This window comes from Trichosurus vulpecula, chromosome 7, assembly GCF_011100635.1.
Source record: "Trichosurus vulpecula isolate mTriVul1 chromosome 7, mTriVul1.pri, whole genome shotgun sequence".
Lineage (NCBI taxonomy): Eukaryota > Metazoa > Chordata > Mammalia > Diprotodontia > Phalangeridae > Trichosurus > Trichosurus vulpecula.
The window spans coordinates 175,440,698-175,465,551 of NC_050579.1; the positions used below are offsets into that span (position 1 = coordinate 175,440,698).

Below are 24,854 nucleotides of genomic sequence, written 5' to 3' on the forward strand. Positions count from 1 at the left end.
GCGTAGAAATTTATCTTGCCCTACAAGAAAGGAAGGGAAAAGGGGATGAGAGGGGAGGGGGGTGATAGAGGGGAGGGCTGACTGGGGAACAGGACAAGCAGAATATATGCCATCTTGGAGTGGGGGGAGGGTAGAAATGGGGAGAAAATTTGTAATTCAAACTGTTGTGAAAATCAATGCTGAAAACCAAATATGTTAAATAAATAAATTGCATTTAAAAAATAAATAAATAAATAAATTAAAAAAAAAAATAAATGTTAATAAAAAAAAATCACAAAGAGTGTATAAAGTTCTCAGGGCCTCCCTAACTTTATCCCGAGGATCCCATATTGAGTTCATAATGCTCCTTTTAAGAAGTGTTTTTAACAGATGTTTATAATCTCAAAATATCTAACTGGTAATATTACAATATTACAACAAGAATTTTGGGATAGATAGGTCAACACTTAAGTAGGCTGGGTATGCTTGGAACGTGTTTAATGATTCTCATAATTAATTCCTACCTTTACTTTGGAACCCCCAGATTCTCTAAGAATCCCAAGTTTTTTTTTTCCCTCCACTTAAGCAAATCCCTAAGTTTTATAGATTTCATATTAGAAAAGTAAAAATTGAGATTTCCATAGCAGACAAATGAAAGAATAATTTTTTACTTTGCAAAAAAGGTTTTCAATAGAATTCCTTTGAAAAACATCTAATGCATTCAAAAGGAATACTTGAAACAACCTGAATTGGAACAATTTAAATTCACATTGTAAAACTTTTTTTTCTGGTCACTGTCAACTTTCTATACAAAACCTTTTACTAGATCAAGTGAAAAGGAGAAGCATTAGCTAATCTGAAATTTATTACTACTACCTTTTCTAGGTACTATTAAATAATTTTTGAAATAGCCAAAATGAAAAGAGTAGAAGAAAAAAAATGGAAAAGAAACAGAAGAGCTAGATATATAATTAACAGCACTGCTAAAGGTGATTTTCCCTGGGTTTTGAGAAAATCAATTTGGGTTATAGTTACAACAAACAACAGCAACTCACACTTTAAAGGCTTTATACAGGGCTTTAATCACAAAAGCCCTGAGAGATGGGGAAGGGAAGTATTATCCCTACATATCACAGGATCAGGAATTTAGGGTTGAGAGGTAATTTAGACTAGACTAGAAATGATCTAGTCTAACCTCTTAATATTACAAATAAAAAGACTCAGAGCCAGGTAGATAAAGTGATCTGCCTAAGGTGAAACAGCAGAAAGCATTGGATTTTGACCTGGTTCCTTCCTATAATTCCAAATCTAGTGTTTTTTTCCACCATACCATGAGAAACTTAAGAAACGTAAAATGATTTGCCCAATGTTAATGTCAAAACTGTGATTAAAACCCAGGTTCCCTATATCTAGGTCTAGAAATCTTTCTACTATCCCATAGCTGCCTTTAGGCACAAAGATGCCTTATAAACTAGAATATGATTACCAAGATCTAAGGTCTAATTATCAATGTACTGACGCAACCAAATCAAAATAACAAAAAAGTCATTACCAATTGAAGCTGAACGCATTTGCCTCATATGAGTCTCTATGATGTAAGGGTCTCTGGAGCTGTAAGTTCCCAACTCAGGATAAAAGTTGGACCCAATGTCATCTGGAGGAATGTGGTTGCCCTCTGGATAATTTTTAGCAACTTTGGGATCCCAGTGTGGTAAGATGGCGTGGTTCCAATGTAAATATTTACCATCAAATTGTGGATTTCCATACCAACTATAGTAAAATACATGAAAATTATAATTAGGAGATGGAAGCTCTTCCATGTTTATCTCAGGCAACACAGGAATTTTTAGGCTATTGGCAGCAACACTCTTTATATTCTTGTTGTTTGTTATACTATCATCCCCGGCACCATTTGGCATATCAGGTTTAGTTTCCAAGTGGACTTTGTGTTGGCGAAGTTCTGGTAGAAGGTCAAGTCCAAATGGATCCCCAAAAACAGCTCTATCAGGTCTCAGAGTTTTCAAAGCCATCATCAGGGAGCAAATAAACAAAATAAAAAGTGACAAAATGATGCATGTTCTTCTTCGAAATCTTGCCATGATGACATTATTTTAAAATCCAAAGTGACAAATGTCCAGCTGCAATTTATTAAAAAAAAATTAGCAAATAGTATTAACAATACTACATATATAACATAGATATAATATATAATCCAAATTTTAAAATATATTCTTTACATAAAATTTAATATATATATTTTAAAAATATATATTTAAAATATATTCTTTAATATTCACAGCACTAAGAAATTCAGGAAAAAATGTGTAAATACTAATTTTAATTACCAATTTTGATGAAAGTCTGAGACTTGTACTTTAACATGAATTGTAAAAGTAGTCTGGAGTTGTCAGTTTCATTTAAATGCTAATTAAATTTAGTAAGGATAAAGTCAAGTCTATCTAACTTTTTAAATATAAACTACTACTAAGATAGGAGAAATCCTATTATCTATGTCTGCTAAAATTTTCCAAGTATTACTTTTAACAGGAAGATCTAATAATTAATTTACAGAAACTACCTATAGGTTAATTAAGTTTGTATTCAAAACCCACATCAAAAGGGATTACTCTGTATCTTTCTTCTAAAAGAAGAGGAGTCTTCACACTCTATAAATGAATATGACCAAGGGAAAAAATAGCCTTTAATAAAAAGCAAAAAAAGGTGAAAGAATTAGTTCCTGACTTCTTACTATCAAGTTTTGAAGTCTTAATGAAAAGCATTCCTAAGAAATGGGTAATAATTAAAAGTTCACAATTTTAAAGTTTTTACAAATAATTTTTCAGCATGAAGCTTTTAAAGTTTCAAGTGTTAATTCAAGGGAGAAAAAAAGTTAGCTGATAGCAAGCCATTTTGGAAATTGTAACTTCGTTTTTACTGTAGAGGTTTACAAACTGTATATTTATTCACTGGCTCTCTAGGACTTACTATCTTAGTATATATGTTCTAAACTAAGAAAAAAGTTAATCATTTGATCAGATGCCTTTAAGCCTTCTTTGCTTGGAAAATTTAAATAGATGAACTAATGGAGAGTATAGATTCTTCAATTAATAAATTTTCCACAAAATTTCTCAGCATTATCTCTCTCTTCTCTCTCTCTCCTTCCTTCCCTCTCTCCTAGTAATCTCAAAGAAAAACTTATTACATCTTATTCCACCACCTCCATGACCTTGTTAAACCTCACTCTTCTAAAAGAACATTCAGACTCTATCCACTTAACTCTTCCCAGTTGCCAGCAACTATGTAGCATTTTCTCAGTTAAAAAAAAAAAGGCTTTAACTGACTGGTCTATACAATCTAAGTACTATTCCATCTTTCTCTTCTCTGGAAAAAGCTATACATATCCAATGCTATGACTTTTTTCCCCAATTTCTGTCCTTGTGATTGGTTTCCAACCCATCACTCTTACCAAGACCACTAGTTATACTTCCTTATAGCCAAATAAATTTTTTCCCCCAGTCCTTACCCTCTTGATCTTTTGCAAGCATATATTAATCACCACCATCTTTCCTGCCTCCTTTCAATTCTGCAACACTATACTCTCTTGATTTTCTTCCCACTTCTCTAAATGTTCATTTTCTCTTCAGCCTTTTTTCAGCCTATTAAGTTGCTATCCTTACCCTTTCTTTTGCTGTTGCTTAGCAATCTTACTTGCTACTACTGTTCTATCAATTCTCTAAGTACCTCAAAAGTAATATGTCCAAAAGAAAGCTTATTATTTTTTCAAGAAAAATATATCCTTGTTATAAGCTCACTATTTATGTTAGTAGAACCACCATTCACCCAGGTTCCCATGTTTGGAATTTTGGTGTTATCTATAACTCCTTCCTCTTCTCTCATCTCCCATGTTAAGTTAAATAATAAGTCCTGCTGGTTCTACCTTTATACTGACACCACCTCAATATAAGGTCTCATTATTACCTGCCTGAACAATTACAATAGCTTCTTTTTTAAAAATTTATTATTTTAATTACAATAGCTTCTTAAGAGGTCTTCATATCTTCATTCTCTCTCGTCTATTCCTAATAATGTGTTAAGACATATACTCCTTAGCTATATAGCTGGTCACATGGCTCATTCTGCTCAAAACTCTTCAATTTTGCTTACAAGTTTAAACTCTTTTACTTAGAATTCTTGTATCGTATTTTCCATGGACTGACTCCCTGATCTAGGAAATCTGCACTACTCACAGTTCCCTACACATGCCCTATTTTTCCCTGGATGTTGATGATGTTCCCTGTTTGGTTCCCAATTGAAGTCTTGTTGTTAAATTTAATAAGCAGTCGATGAGCCAACATTTATTAAGCACCACCTGGCCTTCACTTCTTTGTCTGAGATTGGGGGAAAAAGGAGAGAGAGCTGAGATTAAGGGGTCTGGAGATAAAGAGAAAGGAAAGAGAGATCTCAGATGGAAGGGCCTCAGTACAGTAAGAGGCAAGGCAATCAACAGAGACAGAGGCAGAAAGGAAAGCAGGAAAAGTTTGAGGAGGGAAACAACGTTTTGGAATAGTTTCTATGGGGAGTGAGATACGGAATCACTTAGGCAAGTTGGGCAACACGATTTTTGAAGTTACAAGTCAGTACAGTAATGAGGTTTCTTCTACCTTCTTTTTGTGGTGCATGGTAGGAACAATTCAGAGTTCAGTTTTGAGAAGAGATGAGTAGCCATAGGACAGAGGCAAAAGATTTGATGACAGAAGACAGTGAAGAGTTGAACTGGCTGAATAGGTTGAGAAAAGTGAAGTTAGGGCCTCAGAAAGCACTGCATGGTGGAGAGATTCAAGGTCTCAGTGAAGGTGAAGAATTAGGAAAGGTGAGGCATAGAGAAAGGTAGAATGATAAATGTTTATGGTTAGATAGGAGAAAGTTAGATTTTCTAAATGAAGTGGAACACTTATTGGTAATGGTGAAATCTTTGTGTAACCATCCCTACCTGTGGCTATAGTAGTTTGAAGGAGTAGGTCAAGGGATTTAAGGAGTCTGAATAATTGGGAGGGTAAGAAATTTAAGGAAGAATCTATATGGATATTCAAGTCCCTCAGTATAAGGACAAGAATAGGAAAGGAGAAGATGGTAAGCCAGATGCTGAATTCCATAAAAAAGTTTGGGGAATCATTAACACATAATATGGAGTGGGTGGAAAATTTTGATTGAGTGGACATGAAAGAGAGAAGGCTGTTGAGTAAAATAGGTAATGAAAGAGCCTGGAATTCATAAGAGGGAGCAAAGAGTATCCTCATTATTCTTGTAGGAGCAGTATTGAGGACTGTGAGACAAGGCATATCCAGAGCTGGAGAAGACAGTTGAGGATGTGGTGTCATCAGAAGGTAGCCATTTGTCAGGAAGGGCTAATAGATGAGAGGAGTAAGAGAGAAAGAGGTCTAAGATGAAGGAAGAAGAAGTGGTTACCATGGAACGAGAATTACAGAGAGTACAGTGGAATGGGTGGCTAGAGTTAAAGGAGGACACAGGTGAGATGAAGCTGAGATAGTGATGAAGAGGCTAGGGATAGTTTTCTCTTAAATAGCTAATAATGGGTTTAGTACTAGAATAGGGGGAGAAAGGGGAGAATGCACAGAAGTAAGAATGGGTAGCAGATGTACAGTGATGCTCATAGTTTCCAAGGGGTGTTACAGAAGGCACTTGGACAGGCCTGGGTCTGCTCCTCCCTTTGTGCAACTGATAGGAAAAGGTAGGGTGATGGGAAGTGGGGCAAGGCTAAGGGGAAGGGTGGCACTCCCCACTCAAAGAGAATGCTACAATTTATACAGTGACAGGTGGTTTGAAAAGGATATCACCTTATCTGAAGTTCGCAATATTCCTATGAGGTAGGTACCATACCAAGAAGTAGAAACAGATTCAAAGAGGTTATTTCCTATGATCACATGGCTGGGAAGGCTCAAAATCAGAATTCAAGCCCAAGTATTTCCTGGTGATAATTATTTCTGCTAAGTTCTTTTAGGGACCTATACAAGTAGCACTTCCGTTAGGAAGCCTTCTATGATTCTCCAGTTAATTAAAACAACCTTTCCCCTCAGACCACACAAAGTAAAAGGGATGTACTTCTCTGATGTACTTTTCATGTTATTGAAAGAACAAAAGAAATTCTGCAAAACTAATCTACATGTCAACTGTGTCTGACCGTGTATACGATGCTCTGCAGTTCATTATATCACACCTCTGCAAAGAAGGAAGGGAGGTACATTTTGTTATCTCTTCTTCAGGACTAAGCTTGATTCTTGCAATTACACAGAGGTGAGTTCCATTATTTTTTTTAACACTGTAGCCCTTGTATCTTATTTTCCTGGTTCTACCCACTCCATTCTGCTTCAACATATGTCTTCTTCCTACGCTTTTCCAATTTGTTTTTTCTATCACAGGAAGTCCTTTATGCAAGAGTACCAAATTTGTTTAGCTTTTCCCTAATTGATAAGTACCAAGTTTGCTTCTACTTCTTAGCTACCAAAAACAAAAAAGGACTCCTAGGAATATTCTGATGTAAAAAATATTTACAGTAGAACAGTTTTAGTAGCAAAGGACAGGAAAATACAAATGGGGACTCACTGATTAGAGAATGATAGAACAAACTGCAATATATGAATGTAGTGGACTATTACTTTACCATAAGAAATATAAATACGAAGAATTCAGATAAATTTGGGAAGAATGCTATGAAATGATACTGGGACACATAAGCAGAACAAACAGAACAACTAAATGATGACAATAATACTATTAAAGTTGGGTGGGAGCGGAGCCAAGATGGCAGCTGGAAAGCAGGGACTTGCTTAAGCTCTCCCCCAAATCCCTACAAACACCTGTAAAAAAAATGGCTCTGAACAAATTCCAGAGCTGTGGAACCCACGTAACAGCAGAGAGAAGCAGGTCTCCAGCCCAGTACGGCCCGGATGATCGCTGGGAAGGATCTATCACATGGTGCTGGGAATGGAGCACAGCGCAGTGTTGGCTGCACCGGACAGACCAGACCAGGAGTCAGGCAGAGCAGCCCTCAGGGCCATGAATCATTGACTTATGGCAGTTACCAGACTTCTCAACCCACAAACGCAAAAGACCACAGAGCAGGTTAGTGGGAAAACTGCTAGATTGGGTTAGAAAGCAGTCCGGCCCCAGCCCTGGGGATGGTGGAGGTGGTGCAGTGGTGGTGGCAGCAGCAGTAGCAGGAAGCTCCTGTGGCTGCTTCCAGAGCCCCAACGTCAACTGGTTCTGGACTCCCCGGCTTACACAGAGAGAGGGATCAAGCGGCAGACGAAACTGGGAGTGCAGGCTTGCTTTGCCCTGCTTGGATATGGGTCGCAATCCTGGTTGGTGGTTCTGGGGGGAGCAGGAGCACTGTGGTGGCAGAGCTTGTGGTGACAGGGTAGTAGGAGTAGCTCTGAAAACAGCAGCGCAGACCCTAAAGCTTGGGACAAAGCACTCTCTACTCTACCAGCAGTCATACCCTGACAAAAAGCTCAAGGGTAAAGTAGTTGGCTGGGAACATGTCCAGACAGAGAAAAAGGATGCAGACTCAGACTCTAGAATCTTTTTTCGTGACAAAAAAAGATCAAAACAGCTAGAAGAAGTCAACAAAGTCAAAGAGCCTACATCAAAAGCCTCCAAGAAAAATATGAATTGGTCTCAGGCCATGGAAGAGCTCAAAAAGGATTTGGAAAAGCAAGTAAGAGAAATAGAGAAAAAATTGGGAAGAGAAATGAGAGAGATGCAAGAAAACCATGAAAAACAAGTCAACAACTTGCTAAAGAAGATTGAAAAAAACACTGAAGAAAGTAACACCTTAAAAAATAGACTAACTCAAATGGCAAAAGAGCTCCAAAAAGCCAAAGAGGAGAAGAATGCCTTAAAAGGCAGAGTTAGCCAAATGGAAAAGGAGGTCCAAAAGACCACTGAAGAAAATACTACCTTAAAAATTAGATTGGATCAAGTGGAAGCTAGTGACTTTATGAGAAAACAAGATGTTATAAAACAGAACAAAAGGATTGAAAAAATGGAAGACAATGTGAAATATCTCATTGGAAAAACCACTGACCTGGAAAATAGATCCAGGAGAGAGAATTTAAAAATTATTGGACTACCTGAAAGCCACGATCAAAAAAAGAACCTAGACATCATCTTTCAAGGAATTATCAAGGACAACTGCCCTGATATTCTAGAACCAGAGGGTAAAATAGAAATTGAAAGAATCACCTCCTGAAAAAGACTCCAAAAAGAAAACTCCTAGGAATATTGTCACCAAAGTCCAGAGTTCCCAGGTCAAGGAGAAAATACTGCAAGGATCCAGAAAGAAACATTTTGAGTATTGTGGAAACACAATCGGGATAACACAAGATCTAACAGCCTCTACGTTAAGGGATTGAAGGGCTTGGAATATGATATTCTGGAGGTCAAAGGAGCTGGGATTAAAACCAAGAATCACCTACCCAGCAAAACTGAGTATAATACTCCAAGGCAAAATATGGATTTTCCATAAAATAGAGGACTTTGAATCTTTCTCAGTGAAAAGGCCAGAACTGAACAGAAAATCTGACTTTCAAACACAAGAATCAAGAGAAGCATGAAAAGGTAAACAAGAAAGAGAACTCATAAGGGACTTACTAAAGTTGAACTGTTTTGTTTACATTCCTACATGGAAAGATGATGTGTATAATTCATGAGACCTCAGTATTAGGGTAGGTGAAGGGAATATATATATATATATATACACACACACACACTTATATATGTGTGTGTATATATATATATATATATATATATATATATGTATATGTATATGTATATACACACACAGAGACGGTACAGGGGAAGCTGAGTATGAAAGGATGATATCTAAAAAAATAAAATCAAATAAAGGGATGAGAGAGGAATATATTGAGAGAGGGAGAAAAGGAGAGAGAGAATGGGGTAAACTATCTCACATAAAAGTGGCAAGAAAAAGAAGTTCTGTTGGAAGGGAAGAGGGAGCAGGTGGGGGGAATTAGTGAATCTTGCTCTCATCGGATTTGACTTGAGGAGGGAATAACATACACACTCAATTGTGATAAAAAGGGGGGAATGACAGAAGGGAGGGCAGATAGGGGGAGGAAGTAATCAAAAGGAAACACTTTTGGAAAGGGACAGGGCAAAGGGAGAAAATTGTATAAAAGGGACAGGACAGAATGGATGGAAATATAGTTAGTCTTTCATAACATGAGAATTGTGGAAGTATTTTACATAATGATACATGTGTGGTCTATGTTGAATTGCTTGCCTCTTAGGGAGGGTGAGTGGGAAGGGAAGAGGAAAGAGAATTTGGAACTCGAAGTTTTAAAATCAGATGCTCAAAAGAAAAAGTTGTTTCTGCATCCAACTGAGAAATAAGCTATATAGGGAATGGGGCAGAGAAATCTATCCTGCCCTACAAGAAAGTAAGGGGAAAGGGGATGGTGGGGGGAGTGGGGTGACAGAAAGGAGGGCTGACTCGGAACAGGGCAATCAGAATATATGCCATCTTGGAGTGGGGGGGAGGGTAGAAATGGGGAGAAAATTTGTAACTCAAAATCTTGTGGAAATCAATGTTGAAAACTAAAATATTAAATAAATAATAAAATTAAAAAAAATTTTTAAAAAATGTTAAAGTTAACCTAGTAAAATTTCAAACTCTGGTGATGCAGTGACTAATTGTGACCTTGAAAGACTAGATGATAAAAGATGCCTCTCGCTTTTCAGCCGATAAGTAATAAATAATGATGGTACAAAACAATGCATGCATTTTTAGACATTCATTTTACTTGATTATATTTTTTTTTGAAGAGGCATTTCAGGGTGGGAGGTATCCTAAAAGAAATACATTACTACAAAAAGAGCAATAAAAATTTAAAGGACAACAATCACCATCACCACCACCACCACCACCACAACCAGAAAGACAGATGGGACAATGATATCATAGTAAATCCATAAGAAGCCCATAACTATAGAGAATGAAAAATTTTGAAGCACTTGGAAGGCATTATTCTTCATTTTATGATTAACTTACATTCTCTCCCAGATTTTCTATCCCTATCTTACTCTCAGTCTAATTTTCTTAAGTTCATCCTAAGAGTAATTAGATATGTAGTTTGTAGGTAAGTTGAGTTCATTATATCACTGTAGTAGTTCAGTGGTTTAGAGAAAAGTTTTATTACTACTACTACTAGTAGAAAAGGTTTATTACTACTGTTAATAAAGTTTATTTAATTCTCTTGCCTAAATTTTAAGGATCTTACTATGCAGAGTATTCCAAAAGTCTTAGTGGAGCTTTAAGCTTTATTAGCTTAAAACTATTAGAAGGGGTGGGCAGGGTTGGAAAAGGGCAGGGTTATGGTTAAGGGAGATAGAAATCCTCCTGAGAGGAAGTTAGGGATAGTTTTCTCTTAAATGACTAATTATAAGTCTAGAAAAGGAACAGGGAGAAAAAAGGAAAAAGGCAGGGAAACTCAGTCTCCAAGAGGTATTACAGAAGGAGCTTGCCTAGGTCTTGGTCTGCTCCTCCTTCTATGCAGCTAGAAGGAGGGCCCCATCTTCAGCTATTGGTTCCTCAGCTGTTCCAGATTACAGATAGTTTTTCCCTTGGCCTATACCCTCATCTTTCCTTTTTCTTTCCAATGTCTGTGTTTATAGATTGTAGCATTTTTAGGACTTTATGCTTTAATTCCTTAAAACTTCACAAAGACTTTTGAAGGACTCTGTATATATGAGGCAGTTAGGTAGAACAGTAGATAGAGTGCTGGACCTAGAGTCAGGAGAACTTGAGTTCAAATCTGTCTGTAAACACTAGCTCTGTGACCTTGATCAAGTCACTTGGATAAGTCACTTAACCTGCTTGCCTCAGTTTCCTCAACTGTAAAATGGGGATAATAATAGAACCTACTTCACAGGACTGTTATGAAGATCAAATGAGATAACATTTTAAAAATGTTTACCACAGTGTCTGGCACATAGCAGAAATACTTCTTCCCTTCCCTTCCTCCCTATACAGGCATATTTTCAAACTCTCTAAAATGCATGACCATGTTTGGGGTCCCCTTACTGTTATCACCGATATAATTATTATATAAATGAAAAAATTATAAATACAACTGAAAGGTTACCCTATTCTGTGCAGGTAAAATGTTAATAATTCATCAACAATAAGGCACATGCCAATAATCACTTGAGAAATGAACGTACTTGCCTCTGAAGTCGGACAGCTGAAGCACTACTTATCTTCTCAGAATCAATCAGTATTTTCTACTACCTCCTGTGCTTGTTTATCATCCAGAGGCTTCTAAAAAACATAACACACAGCATTAGTATTAAATGTTTCCTTAATGTCCATAGTCTCCTCTTTGTCCAGAAATACTAAGTATTAAAAGTATTAACATTTATGGTATTTAGTTTATCAATCATTTATTGAGTATATACTAGGTGCCCAAAACTATACAAGTGCTGTGAGAGGGATACTAAAAACCACGCAAGACATGGCCCCTTTCCTCTAAGAGCTTGTTGTTCTTCAGTTGTCTCAGTCGTGTCCAACTCTCCATGACCCCATTTGGGGTTTTCTTGGCAAAGGTACTTGAGTGGTTTGCCATTTCCTTCTCCAGTTCATTTTACAGATGAGGAAACTAAGAGCTTATAAGATTTATATACACACAAAATAATTTGATAATTAAAAACATCACAAAATAAAGGATGCTATAATTTATATAGAAGTAGAGAGAAGGAAGAGATGAACCAAGGATAGTGTAGTTGAAGTTGAGATGATCCTTGAAGGATGGGCAGGCATTAGAGATTAAAGAGGGCATCCCAGGTAGGAAGCAGAAAGTAACATAAACAAAGGCATAAGTGGAATAATGTTCATGAGGTACGGAGGAGAAAATGCTAACAGAAATGGAAGAACAACATTACAGAAGAGGAACTAGGGTTGGATAACTTAGGAGGAAAGGTGGAAGTATGGAGAACCTTGAAAGGCAGCTGGATAAATTTTTACTTGCTATGACATTCAATGTGAGACATCATGGCAGAGAAGATAGAAAGTTAACTTTCCAATGCTTTGCAATGAACTTGAGTTCGTGGCAGTTCTTGACTCAGTCCGGAAGACCTGAGTTTAACTAGCTCCTGTGTACCCCCATCAATTAAGCTGTTTGACTCAACTTTTTTCAACTGTAAAATGGGCATAATTATAACAACATCTATTTCAAAAGATCACCTTCCTTTCCCTTCCCTTCTTCTCTTCTCCCTGAAGTCAGATTCAAGTCTTATCTAACACAGCCACAGACTAGCTATAAGTCACTTAACCTCTAAGACTTTTCAGTTTCAGGAAAGGTACAAATATTCATAGGAAAAGAAGATTTCTTCATCAGGAGTTCCCTATGCTAACAAAATCAGAGATTCAGTTGGAAAAAAATGAAAATCACTATTATCAAGGAGTTTTCATTCTATTTGGGGAGGCAACATGTAAGGAGGGGGGTGGTGGGAAGGGCACAAACAGTCATCAAGCACTTGCTATGTGCCAGGCACTGTGCTAAGCACTTTACAATATTGTTTGATTTGATCCTCACAACAGGCTTGGGGAATAGGCGCTATTATTATTCTTATTTTATGAAGAAACTGAGGCAGAGACTACGTGATCTGCTCAGGATCACACAGCGAGTAAGTCTGAGGCCAGATCTGAACTCAGGTCTTCCCGACTCCAGGTCCAAGGTGCTACCCACTGTGCCACCTAGTTTGCATTTCTATATTGCCCCATCTCTATACTCTGCCACCCCAGATGCTTTCTATATACAACAAATAATTTAGTCAAGAAAACAATGGCTACTTCATGAAATAAATGTCTCATTCTTCATTTGTAGAACATCCTTCAGCTAAGAAGTTGGGAGCATACTTCATCATCAGTCTTTACAAGAAAATTTCTCTGGCATAGTTAAAATCATTGCATTTTCCATTTCCAAAAGAAAGGTTGTGACTCATCTAATGGTAGTACTATAGTTCTTCATTCTGAAGGTTTTATGGTATCGATCAGAGGGCAAAGGTCTTTATGATTGTTTCAGGTCACCTGTGATTACCTGGGAGGACAGTCAAAGGAAAAATTGAGTAGTTTTAGGAGATGAAATGACTATTTTCTGTTAGAATGTTGATTTCGGTACAATGCTAACCCCAAACTATATTGTCTCATCCTGTGACCTTTTCCTAGCTATAAATGTTATTTGAAATTATCTTATCCCACCATAAACTATTTGACTTTTCACTTGTCCCTCCTACTTTTTATCCATACCATGATCTGGATCCAATTCCTTGACCCCTCAATTCTCTCCCAGGCCATCTACGCTACACTGGCCATTCTTTCCTCTTTTCCCCATCTGGAACTCTTGGTGAAACAATCAAACTCTATATTGTCCTCTTCCCTTGAATCCCAGTTCCCTTAATATTTTACGATTTATGCCCTGCCAAGCCTCAACCTTGGATCACTCCCACCATTTGCCACTTTTGTTCCTATACATATACTACTGAATGAAGAAGGAAAAAAATCACATGACCATTCTGACTGGTGTACTAAAAATTTGTTATACAACCTCAATTAGGCCCTCATTGCTGATAAGCAATCCTTCTATACCTGCCTTATCAATTCACTATTCCGCTTTTCGTAACAGTTCTTTGAAACCTTTGCAATCCCTCCTCAAACGACCCATTGTTCCCTCTCTCCTCACCCTCTCATATTTTATATGCCTCATATTTTACAGAAAAATTGAGTTTTTTTTAATTCTGAGCTCCCTCTTCTCTCACCTTCCTCATCTCATTTCACTCATGCTTTCTGCCACCTTCATCCATTTCAAATGATGAGGCAGCCTTACTACTTGCTCAAGGGGTTTCATTCCATCCCCTTTTCCAAGAGATTGCCCCCCCACTCTTAATTCTTATTTTCAATCTCTCCTTGTCTACTTGCTCTTTCCCTACTGCTTATAAACATGCCCACACATCTCCCATCCTCAAAAAAGTTTCATCTGATCCTTCCATATCCACTATTTTTCTTCATCTCTTCTGCCCTTCATGGCTAAACTCCTTGAAAAGATTGTCTACAATAGGCATCCTCCACTTTCTCTCCTTTCACTCTCTTCTGAACCCCTTAAGATCCTGCTTCTGACCTTATTATTCTACTGAAATTGATCTTCTCTTGCCACTGCACTTTGATGGCTGAGAGAGTAACGCTGACAACTTTGTTCAACTCTACCTCACTTAAATCCAATTCACGTGAGAGTCAAGACATCACCTAGGATGTCACTGGTTCTCTTCAAAAATGAAGGATGACTGACAGTTGGATCGCAAACAATTTTGAAATGTTGTCTTACTGTTGCATTTTCTTTGATCAAATTATCTGTTTCTATGATATTTTTGACCCACCTATTCTTTAGGTTATACAGAACCCAATTAATTTGTAACCCTTTTTTCAATGGCCCTTTATTGATCATAATGCTTACTGCATTAGTCAATAAAGGATATATTTAATATGCTTTTCTCAATTTGTGGGTTTTGTATGCCTTAATACAAACTAATATTTTTTGTAAATGTACCATTAAATGCTTAAAATTAGGTATAGTCCTTTCTATTCCTATTTAGTAGTCACTATAGATCTATCATATCTAACTTTTCTAAAATTTTATTCAGGTTCTTTATTTTTTAATTAAATCTGTCTACATCTTAAAGAGGTATAATGAGAGCCCCAGCTATTATGGTTTTATTATTTATTTCTGTAATTTATCTTTTGTTTTAAATCGTTAGATACTATGCTCTTTGATGCTTATATATGAAGTAATGATATTAATTCACTTCCTGGCATACCTTTAATGATAATGCAGTTTCCAAGTTTATCTCAGTCAAATCTATCCTGATCCATTTTATGGGCAAGTTCATGTCAATTACAAGCAGTTCTTAACTGTTAATTCTGTATTTCCCTCAATCTTTTTCTCATATTATTTCCTCTCTTTGTCCCTTTACAAAGAAGAAAAGAATGATGAGAGTGGAATCTATCAATACGAGTGATCCATTTGAAACAATCTGCTTCCACATCCCTGTTTTCTCTTCTCTTCGCCTTACCATGAACTCAATTACAAGTTCTTACCATTTCTTTTAAACTTCATCATTCATTCTCTGAAGGTGGAGTTTGTTCTCCTTATGACCAATTCTCCCCTCAATCTATATTCTTTCTTATTCCTTCTTCTCCTCCTTCTTCTCCCAGGTTACTATAGAATAAGTATATTACACCAAATTGTGTGTGTGTGTGTATGTGTGTGTGTGTGTTTTGAGGTCAGAGCCCACTTTCCACAAATATTTCCTCCTTGTTTGTATAGCTTCTATTTATATACTCTGATTATATGAAATAGTAAGCCCCCTCTCTTCCATTTTCCATTGTATATTCATTTTTTCCTTCCCTTCCCTTTCTGCTTTTAAGTTGATGAAAACATAGCAAAACCTTTCCCAAGCCCACTATCTTACTAAATTCTCTCTATGGCCCCTGATCCCATTAGGGTTTAAACTTAGGTCTTCCTGACTCCAGGGCAGCTAGGTGGCACGGCAGATAAAGCACCAGGCCTAGAGGCCAGAAGACTCAACCTCCTGAATTTAAATCTGGCCTCAGACATTTACTAGCTGTGTGACCCAGGGCAAGTCGCTTAACTCTGTTTGCCTCAGTTTCCTCATTTGTAAAAATAAGCTGGAGAAGTAAATGGCAAACTGCTCCAGTATCTTTGCCCAAAAAAAAAATGGGTTTATGAATAGTTGGACATGACTGAAAACCACCGAACAAAAACAACTTGCTGACTCCAGGCCCAGCACTCTATCCACTGAGTCATTAAGCACCTGGTATGTGCCAGGCAATATACTAAATTCTGGGTATACAAAGAAAAGCAGGGCAGGACCTACTGTCAAGGAGTTCAGTCTAATGCAAAGAACTATCTATAAATGAATTCTATATAAGATAATTTGAGATAATCAACAGATGGAAGGCATTAGAATTAAGGGGGATGAGGAAAAGCTTCCTGTGGGATTTTTATTGGGATCTGAAAGAAACCAGGGAAGCCTGGGGACAGAGATGAGGTGAGAGCAAAGTCCTGGCACACAGTTAGTAAAAATGCCTTGCGCTGGAAGATGCAGTTTCTGGTATAAGCAAGAAGGACAGTGTCACTTCATCCCAGGATATGTGAGGCAGTGTAAGAATATTGAAAAGGTGTGTATGTATGGTGGGGGGAGGAAGGTTATGAAGGGCTGCGAATGACCAACACAATTTCATATTTGTTCTGGAGATGCTAAGGAGCCATTGGAGTTTGTTGGGCCAAGGGAGAGGGAAAGAGGGGAGAAGGGCAGGGAGAAGAACAGGGTTAACATTCACTTTAGGAAGCTCAGTTTGACAGCTGAATGAAAGACAGACCAGAGTGGAGAGGGTGAGCAAACAGTAGGCTATTGCAATAGTCAAGGCATGAGGTAATGAGGTCCTCTAGTAGGGCAGTGAAGTATCAGAAGAGAGAAGAGGGTGTCTGTGAGAGATGTTATGTACACATTGGATATAGGAGGTGAGAGCGACGTAGCAAGCCTGGGTGACTGGGAAGATGGTGGTACCCTCAACAGCAATACGAAAGTTAAAAAGGGGGGAGGATTTAGCGGCAAAGAAGAGCTTACTTTTGGACATGAGTTGAATATCTATGGGACATTCAGTTCAAGATTTCTAACAGACAGTTGGAAATGGGAGACTGGAGGTCATAAGAGAGATCAGGGCTGGGTAAGTATATTTGGAAGTCATCATCTTGGAGAGGATATTTTAATCCACAAGGGCTGATGAGACCAGCAAATCAAAGAGTATAGAGGGAGAAGAGATGATGACCCAGAATAGAGCCCTGTGGGGCAATTAGAAGATAGGACCTGGAGGAAGAGGCAGCAAGGGAGGCTGAGAAAGAGCAATCAGATAAGTAGGAGGGGAACCAAAAACCATAGAGAGAAGAGAGTATCAAAGCAGAAGGGGTTGACTGACAAAGTCAAAGGCTGCAGAAAGGTCAGGAAACATGAATATTGAGAAAAGGTAATTAAATTTGGCAATAAAAAGATCACTGGTAACTTTGGAGAGAGTAGCTTGGGTTGAATGATGAAGTGAAAGGCCAAAGTGTTGAGAGTTAAAAGGGTGAGCAGGAAGGAAGGAGATTGTAGATGGCCCTCTGTTTCAACAATCCAGCTAGCAGCTGCTGTGGGGGTGTAAAACCAACAACAACCAGTTCACAGAACACTGCAAGCCCAGGTTCTTTTGATCTGCTTTACTAAGGAAAGCAACATTAAGGGGTTAACAATCTTACTTTAATCCAGCATATAAACACCATTCACTTAGTTCAGGGGAAAAAGTCAGTACCCTGAACCTCAGAGCAAATACAAATTACAAATTACAAACATCAACAGACCAAGTACAATTCATAGTTACCAAGAAAACCATCAACATCTGAGTTCAGCCAGAAGGCCCTTACAGTGGCTGCCCAGAGTCCCCAGCCTCCAGGAGTGAAAGCCTTAAGCAAATAGCTCTGTTCTCCCTTTTCATACGATTTCAGATGTCATCAAACGTCATCTGAGCAACCAGAACTTAGGCTCCTATGATTGGCTCTGGTGTCAGTACCTCCCTTCATTGGCCCCACCAATTCACACCCACATAGGCTTAGCACCTTAACAGGGGTTTGGGCCTGGGGCTTAGCACCTAGTTAAGACTCAATCAAAGACACTTAATTAATCATTTTAAAACAGTAAGGAAGTCCCAACTTAATTGATATTATACCCTCTCAAGGAGTTTAACCACAAAAGAGAGGAGAGATGGGATGATAGCTAGTGGAGATGGAAGGAACAAGTGAGGGTTTTTTGGGGATAGGGAGACATGAGTATGTGTATGGACAGTAGAGAAGTATCCAGTAGACAGGGAAAGATTGAAAATAAGAGAGTAGGGATGATAGAGGGGTAATAAACTGGAAAAGATGGAATAGAATGGGATCACTGGAATAAGTAGAAAGGTTTGTGGGTTAAACAGTATGTGGAAGACTAGAAAAGTAAGAAGGGAGCAAATTATAAAGAGCTTTAAATGTCAAATAGAAGAATTTGTATTTGATCCCAGAAGCCACCAGAAGTCTTTGAGTGGGCAAGGTGTCAAAGTCAAATAAAAAATGCTTTAGGGAAAAAAAAAAAAACAACAACACCCTGACATCTTGATTGAAGAGAGATAAGGAGTTTTGAAAAAGCTGTTACGTACTCTCTGATAGTGAACTGATTCAGGAGGAAAAGACTGTTTTCCTTGATGCACTGAAGGCCCGGTTGAAATATCAAAAAAATTTGTAGTGGGTTCAATGAGCATATCCTCTAGCTCCATTTCACAGCGTAAGAAGATCAGTGGGTAAAAGTGAGTTGCTTCATCCGGGAGTCAAGGTAGGGAAGGGAAGTATATGCAACTAGTATAGGTGTGATGGCCTGGTAAAGAACTTAGGAATAAAAGGAATGGAGGTCATGGTGGGGATAAAGAACATGGTAAGAGAGTTTATGGAATAGGGAACAATACAATCATAAAAGATTATGATGAGATAGTGTGTGAACAAGGAATTCCAACACATATGTATGTGTGTAGCTGAGCTGAATTGAAGGAGTAGCTTATGGGAAGAAAGTAGATTAAAGAACCAGCAATTTAGGATATTTTAAGGATCATTAACATGTATGTTGAAGTCTCCTAAATAAAGAGAAGACATTAAACTATAAGCCAGACACCGAAATGACTGAGGAAGAAAGGATAATGTCCTGGAAGATGATAGAGAAGAGACACTAACATCTCCATTGGGTCATTAATTTAGATGGCATGAAGTCCAAACAAGAAGCCATTTAGTGGTAGTAGCAGTGATGAGGTGCTTGTGCTTGGACCCTAAATTCTAAGAACCTCTGCTTGGGTGCCTGTGCCTGAACTCCAATTCCAAAACACATCCAGTTGTCATAAACACATCTAGTTCTCAAAACATATTCTGTCCCAGGCTGTCTCTCTCTAGCTAAAGGGCAGCGTGCCCCAGCTTATCTCTGCTTCTTTAGTATGTTGAGTCATAACCATATTTACTATTTACTGACCTTTCTAACATGTATCCTAGATGTAGTATTTTGGCTAACAAGACCCTAGATAAGAAACTATATAAAGATTCCCCTCTAGCCCCTACAGAGAGTGAACTTAGTGATGTTTCACAGTAAAAACCACACCCCCAGTGACCCCACTGTGGGCTATTTCCTAGAGAACTCTAGATAATATGCCTGCGCAGCAGATCTTAAATGTGCATGTTCCTTTAAGAACTAACCACTCCTTGAACATGCCCTAACCCATTCCCTAATCCCACCCCCAAACACCAAACTGACATGTTTTGCCTTTTAACCCTTTATAAAAATTCCCCCTGCACCCCTCTAGGGTTGCAGGTTCCCTAAGAACTCTTGCCCGCTGAAAAAGCGTAATAAATCTTTGCCTCCTTAACTTGAATGCTTGGGTCTCTGAATTCATTCCAGGCAGCCTCACCCTGGGAACTTTGGTTTGGGATTCCTGCATCCCTGGGTTTCTTCTCCCCCTCTACAGTAGAAGGAGAGTTTGAAAATGGCAATGAGGAGCAAAGAGCATTCCCATTCCCTCACCATAACCAGTAAGTTGAGGAGTATGAGAGAAAATGTAACTGGTACTGAAGAAAGTGTTGAAAGAACTGGTGTCATAAGGAGGAAGCCAGTCTCAGTGATTCCCAGAAGACAGGTATTTCACTAGAAACCCTATTCCTCCAAGCTGACATTGAATAATCTTTGGGTTTGGCCACTGTGGTGTTAATGGGATTAAAGATCTTCCCAGCCCATTCAATAAGGCCTTTATTTACCCCCTTTACTTACTATGTGTAAGGCCCTAAGCCCATACCCTTTTGCTAATTAGGTGTGAAAGTGTGAAGCCCTCAGGGCCCTAAGGAGCCCTGTTAAGACCAGAGCCAATTGTATGTGCACTGAGCTCTAGCCAATCAGATATGCATGAATTCAGCCAATCAGATGCTGGCTAGAATGTATATAAGGGGAGCCCAGAGTGTGAGAGAAGCAGAATTGAGAAGCAGACATCAAGAAGACATTGAGGCAGCAGACATCAAGAGGGCACTGAAGAGCAGATATTGAGAGAGCAGACACTGAGAGAGAGCCAGTGTCAAAAGAGACTGCAGAGTGGAGAGTGCAGACAAAGAGAGTTGTGGAGATCAAAGAGCTGAGAATCTACAGCATCAAGAGATTTGGAGAACTGAGAATCCAGAGAATCCAGGAGGCAAGGGCTTTCAGAACTGCAAGAGAGGATGAAGGCAAGCAAAAAGTTAGGATTTGTGAGTGATTGTTTACGGGAAGGCCCTAACAGGGAGGAAGCTTATAGGATGACTTGGTTCCTTGCTATAACACTGTATTATAATTTCCTTGTAGCTATATTGAGGTTGGCTTACTGGTTCTGGAATATAATTACTGCTATATTGAATTAGAGTCATCAGTCTTGGGATTTGATACTCCGATATCTAAATAAATGTTATACCCACTGCCTTCTACAGAGAGTTTTTCATACTTCGCGATTCCAAGCCATACAGGCATGTTCATGGTCATCCTCGAGGTCATGAATCTTGTCTTACTGATACAGCCACTCAACCAGATCTAAATGCACCTATTATCATTAGTCCATTTCTTTTCATATTATGTACAAACACAGGCTATATTTGTATAAATATAGGATTTTACCAAATACTATGTTTACCAGAGTTCTATGATTTAACAGCCCAATTATTCTAGAGTTCTATGATTTAACAGCCCAATTATTCTGTTATGCTGGCTCTTAAAAATTTTTACTTCCTGTCCTAAATGATCCCACACCATCCATACATTTTAGTATTTTTCCAGGAATCAAAGCCATGCTTTGATTTGCTGGTTCTACTCTCTGGTGGTGGTGGTGTATTTTTGTTTTGAACTGGAACATTTGTGCATCTCAAATCCGGCAGCAACACCTCTCTTATGGTCCATGATTTTTCAAAAATCATTGAGAATGGCTCAGAAATTACTCACCCTGTTCTTTCAGCATCATGAATATAGGCTGTCCATATCATATGAGGGCAGCTAAAGCTGACTAAGGGCAGCTAAGGGGTTCTCTTATATTTGTTTCGCTTATCATCATTTCTAACATCCTGGTAACTATTTTTGTTCTATTCTAAAGGTCATTCCCCATTATAGAAAAAATAAATAATTAAATTTGGAGTTAAACAGTTCATTGTTCTGTCACCTACTATCCTCAACTTATTCACCGCAAATCATAGTCCTACCCCTTCTCTTACTTCCAACATGGATTTAGGAGTCATTTTTATTGTCCTAGGGTTTCATCACCAGCCTAATATTCTGAGCTTTAGCACTCCAGACAATATTCTTATGAGATTTTGACCATATTTTGTATTCATGTTCAATTACCTTTAATTTTTTTCCCCATTTTTTCTATACATCGTTTAAAAACATAAGATGTGTTATTGAGATCACCAGGAGTACAAATGGGTCTCTTTATGTAGCACTTTCTTTTCTTCATCACAGGAATTTGCATTTGTCATCAGAATTCCATTTTTGAGGTTCACCATCTCTCTTAGATCAGCTCCTATATATCACCAACACCATCATCATCATGTCATGGGATATCATCTACTCTTTTTCAGTAACAGCTTGGTGTGTCAGAGAATACAAGTGACACAGAGTACTGAAGGCTCCAAGCATAAGTCAAGGACATGAACGCAGACATGAGGGGAAGCTAGTGCTTCTTCATCTGATGCAGCATTTTATATGTTCATTTTTATGAAGTAACTGTATTTAAATATTTACCTGCCTCTGTGTCATACCTTTTATTAGACTGAAAGGTTTTGAGGGCCAGGATTCCATCTTCTTCTTCTTCTTTGTATCCCCTTCAGAATTAAGTAATTTACTTCCCCATAAAAATCTGAATAATGCCTGTATTCTTTACTTCACAAAGCTGTTGTGAGGAAAAAACTCAGTAACCCCTAAAGGTGATAATGTATATTACAATGAGGATGATGATGATGATGATGACAATGATGACAATTATGATGATTTAGACAAATGTCTGATGAATATGCTCTCACAAATTCTAAAATTTCTAAAATCTAAACTTAAATTATGTTTCAGACTATGACCAACTTTCTTCTCTTTAACCATCAAGTTAAAATGAAATGTTTACATTTCATTCCATGGTCTCATAATACTTCAGCCATGAGTTCCTCCTTATTGGTCAGTACTAGGTTCAAAACAGTAGAATATTCTTATTTCCTCTGCCTTTAAGAAAATAAAATCACCATCAAGACAATCTGAGAATTTAAGTAGCTGCTCTACTTTAAAGTACAGAAAGGAATCCAGTACATGGTAGCTAAACTACTCCATTTACTTGCCCTTTGTTTGCTGAACTTATCAACTATTTCCTCTTTCTGGCCCAGTGATCAGTAGTATGCTACTAAAATAATAATTACTTCAATTTTCTTCTGTCTGTCAATCCTCATCAATCTTTCCCCAGCATGCTCACCACCCCCACACCTGGTCATGAATTTCTACATGAGTATACTATACTACTTCTTAACAAGCAACGTTACTCACTCACTCATTTTATCAAATCTGGTCCTTATATACTCTTTTTAGCCATGTTCTAATTATAAAAAAAAATTCAACTAAAGCCCTAGTGATGCTTGTGAGTTAGAATTTATCTTCTTGTGTTAATCTTTTGTGCATCTTATTACTCAAACTTTGCACCTTTGTTTATGGAAGCCATTTTATTGTTGCTCCTATTCCCAAATACTGGTTCCTGTGATATTGTTTCTAATAATGTTGTGAAATCTGATTTGGCAAATTTATTTGCAGTTTTTTTTTCCCCTTATCTCAATCAAAAGCCTTCTTGATCGGATCTGTGATTCTCTAAGTGATTTTTTTTTCCAGTCTTCATTAGACACAATCCATCCCTAGTGAAGAGTCCATAAAAACCCTATATAAAAATCCATGGCCCAGAAATCAAAATCCTTTTCTCAGATATTTTCTCAACCAGCTGTTTACTTCTCAAACCAGCCTTTCCTTTCTAAATTCACTGTCTTCAAGAAGTAGCTTGAAAAGCCTTCATAACCACTACAGCAATGTATTCTAAATTCCTGCTGGTTTCATTTTCCCAGCATGGCTCTAGAAAGAGAATCCTTATCGGCACCTAACTAACTTCTCTCAAAACTTTTAATGAGTTTTAGAACAGAGGTACTTCTCTGTAAATATATTTCTTACTCACCCATGTATACCACAGGTTGTTTTCCAAAATCTAGAATAAGAGGATACCAGTTGAATTTCTATCTCCTCAAGCTTTACTGCAAGGATTAAATGGGAACATCTGGTCTCTTTACTTCCTCTTTGAACTAAAAAAAGAAATGTTCAAAGAAGTCCAAAACTTTTCCAATAAAGCTAGAACTATGATCACTATATCCTTAGGATAATTTTTCTAATTTATTTTTATATGCCTAACCAGGGCCTATAAATGTTAATTCCACATTGAAAGAGAGGCAAGCTATAAAAGAGAGGTGCAAGCTATAAAAATTGCCATGGAAGTGAAGAAGTTGCTTATTATATTTATTTACCTACCCACAGAAGGTAGGCACTTTACCCAGAAACTGAGATAGGATCTTACTTGCAGCAGCCAATTTAAGAGTATTTAGTATCATAAATATTATTCATGATATTTATTATGCTTATTCATTTATTAATATGAATTAGTTTCATTCAAAACTCTCCCTCAATTATGCCATAAGATATGCAGATAGAAAAATATTAATTTTGCCCAATCCAGACCATCTTTTATTTAGATAAAGGACATGACACACTACCACAAGTTTTCCCATCTCTAATGTTCACTCTTACTTATCTCTTGCATTTAGTATATCACAGTGAAGTCAGTGGATAATGAATGTTTTTACTTCTAAAGAAGGTTTTTTTTTAGTACAATAGTTATAAATGTATAGAAAGTGGTCTTTTAATTTTTTAAACTAACTAAAGCAATGTTATAACCATTCTCATGAGCTTTCAACTGATATTACATGAAAAGCCTGTAGTAAGTGCAGCTGACATGGTTTACTGTCTACTTGCAGTTGACATTTCAGTGTCCTTATTGATGTGGGACCATATTCAAGATGCATATAAAATCAAATAATGTGACTTTTTTCTTGTTTGGCAGGAAAAATCCCCACACCTCTCATTCTAATGTGACAACCTCTCAAATGATCACCATTATCAAATATTTACTGCCCTTCATACTTTCTGACTTGCCAGGATCATCCTCTACTAACACTAAAGATCACTACTTTCTTCTAGACAATTTCCCCTCCCTTGACTTCTAAAATACAACACTCATTCTCCTCTGTGAGAATTGATTTTTCTATCTGGTATTCATAACTAATTATTGATGCAAATCAAAACAACTCTGAGCTACCACATCACACCCATCAGATTGGCTAACATGACAAAACAGGAAAACGATAAATGTTGGAGAAGATGTGGGAAAGTTGGAACACTAATTCATTGCTGGTGGAGCTGTAAGCTGATCCAACCATTCTGGAGAGCAATTTGGAACTATGCCCAAAGGGCTATAAAAATGTGCATACCCTTTGACCCAGCAATATTACTTCTAGGGCTGTATCCAAAAGAGATCATAAAAATGGGAAAAAGACCCACATGTACAAAAATATTTATAGCAGCTC

At 37.7% G+C, this 24,854-nt stretch overlaps 1 protein-coding gene across 1 annotated transcript in view; it reads right to left on the bottom strand.

The window, feature by feature from the left end:
* MANEA (mannosidase endo-alpha) overlaps positions 1-24,854 on the bottom strand; it is a 101,452-nt gene that overhangs the window by 56,162 nt on the left and 20,436 nt on the right. The window contains exons 2-3 of the mRNA XM_036766964.1: positions 11,246-11,338; positions 1,532-2,117 (exon numbers count right to left, since the gene is read on the bottom strand). Coding sequence (XP_036622859.1) covers positions 1,532-2,078 — 547 coding nt within the window. The 5' untranslated portion in view covers positions 2,079-2,117; positions 11,246-11,338. The remainder of the gene's footprint in view (positions 1-1,531; positions 2,118-11,245; positions 11,339-24,854) is intronic.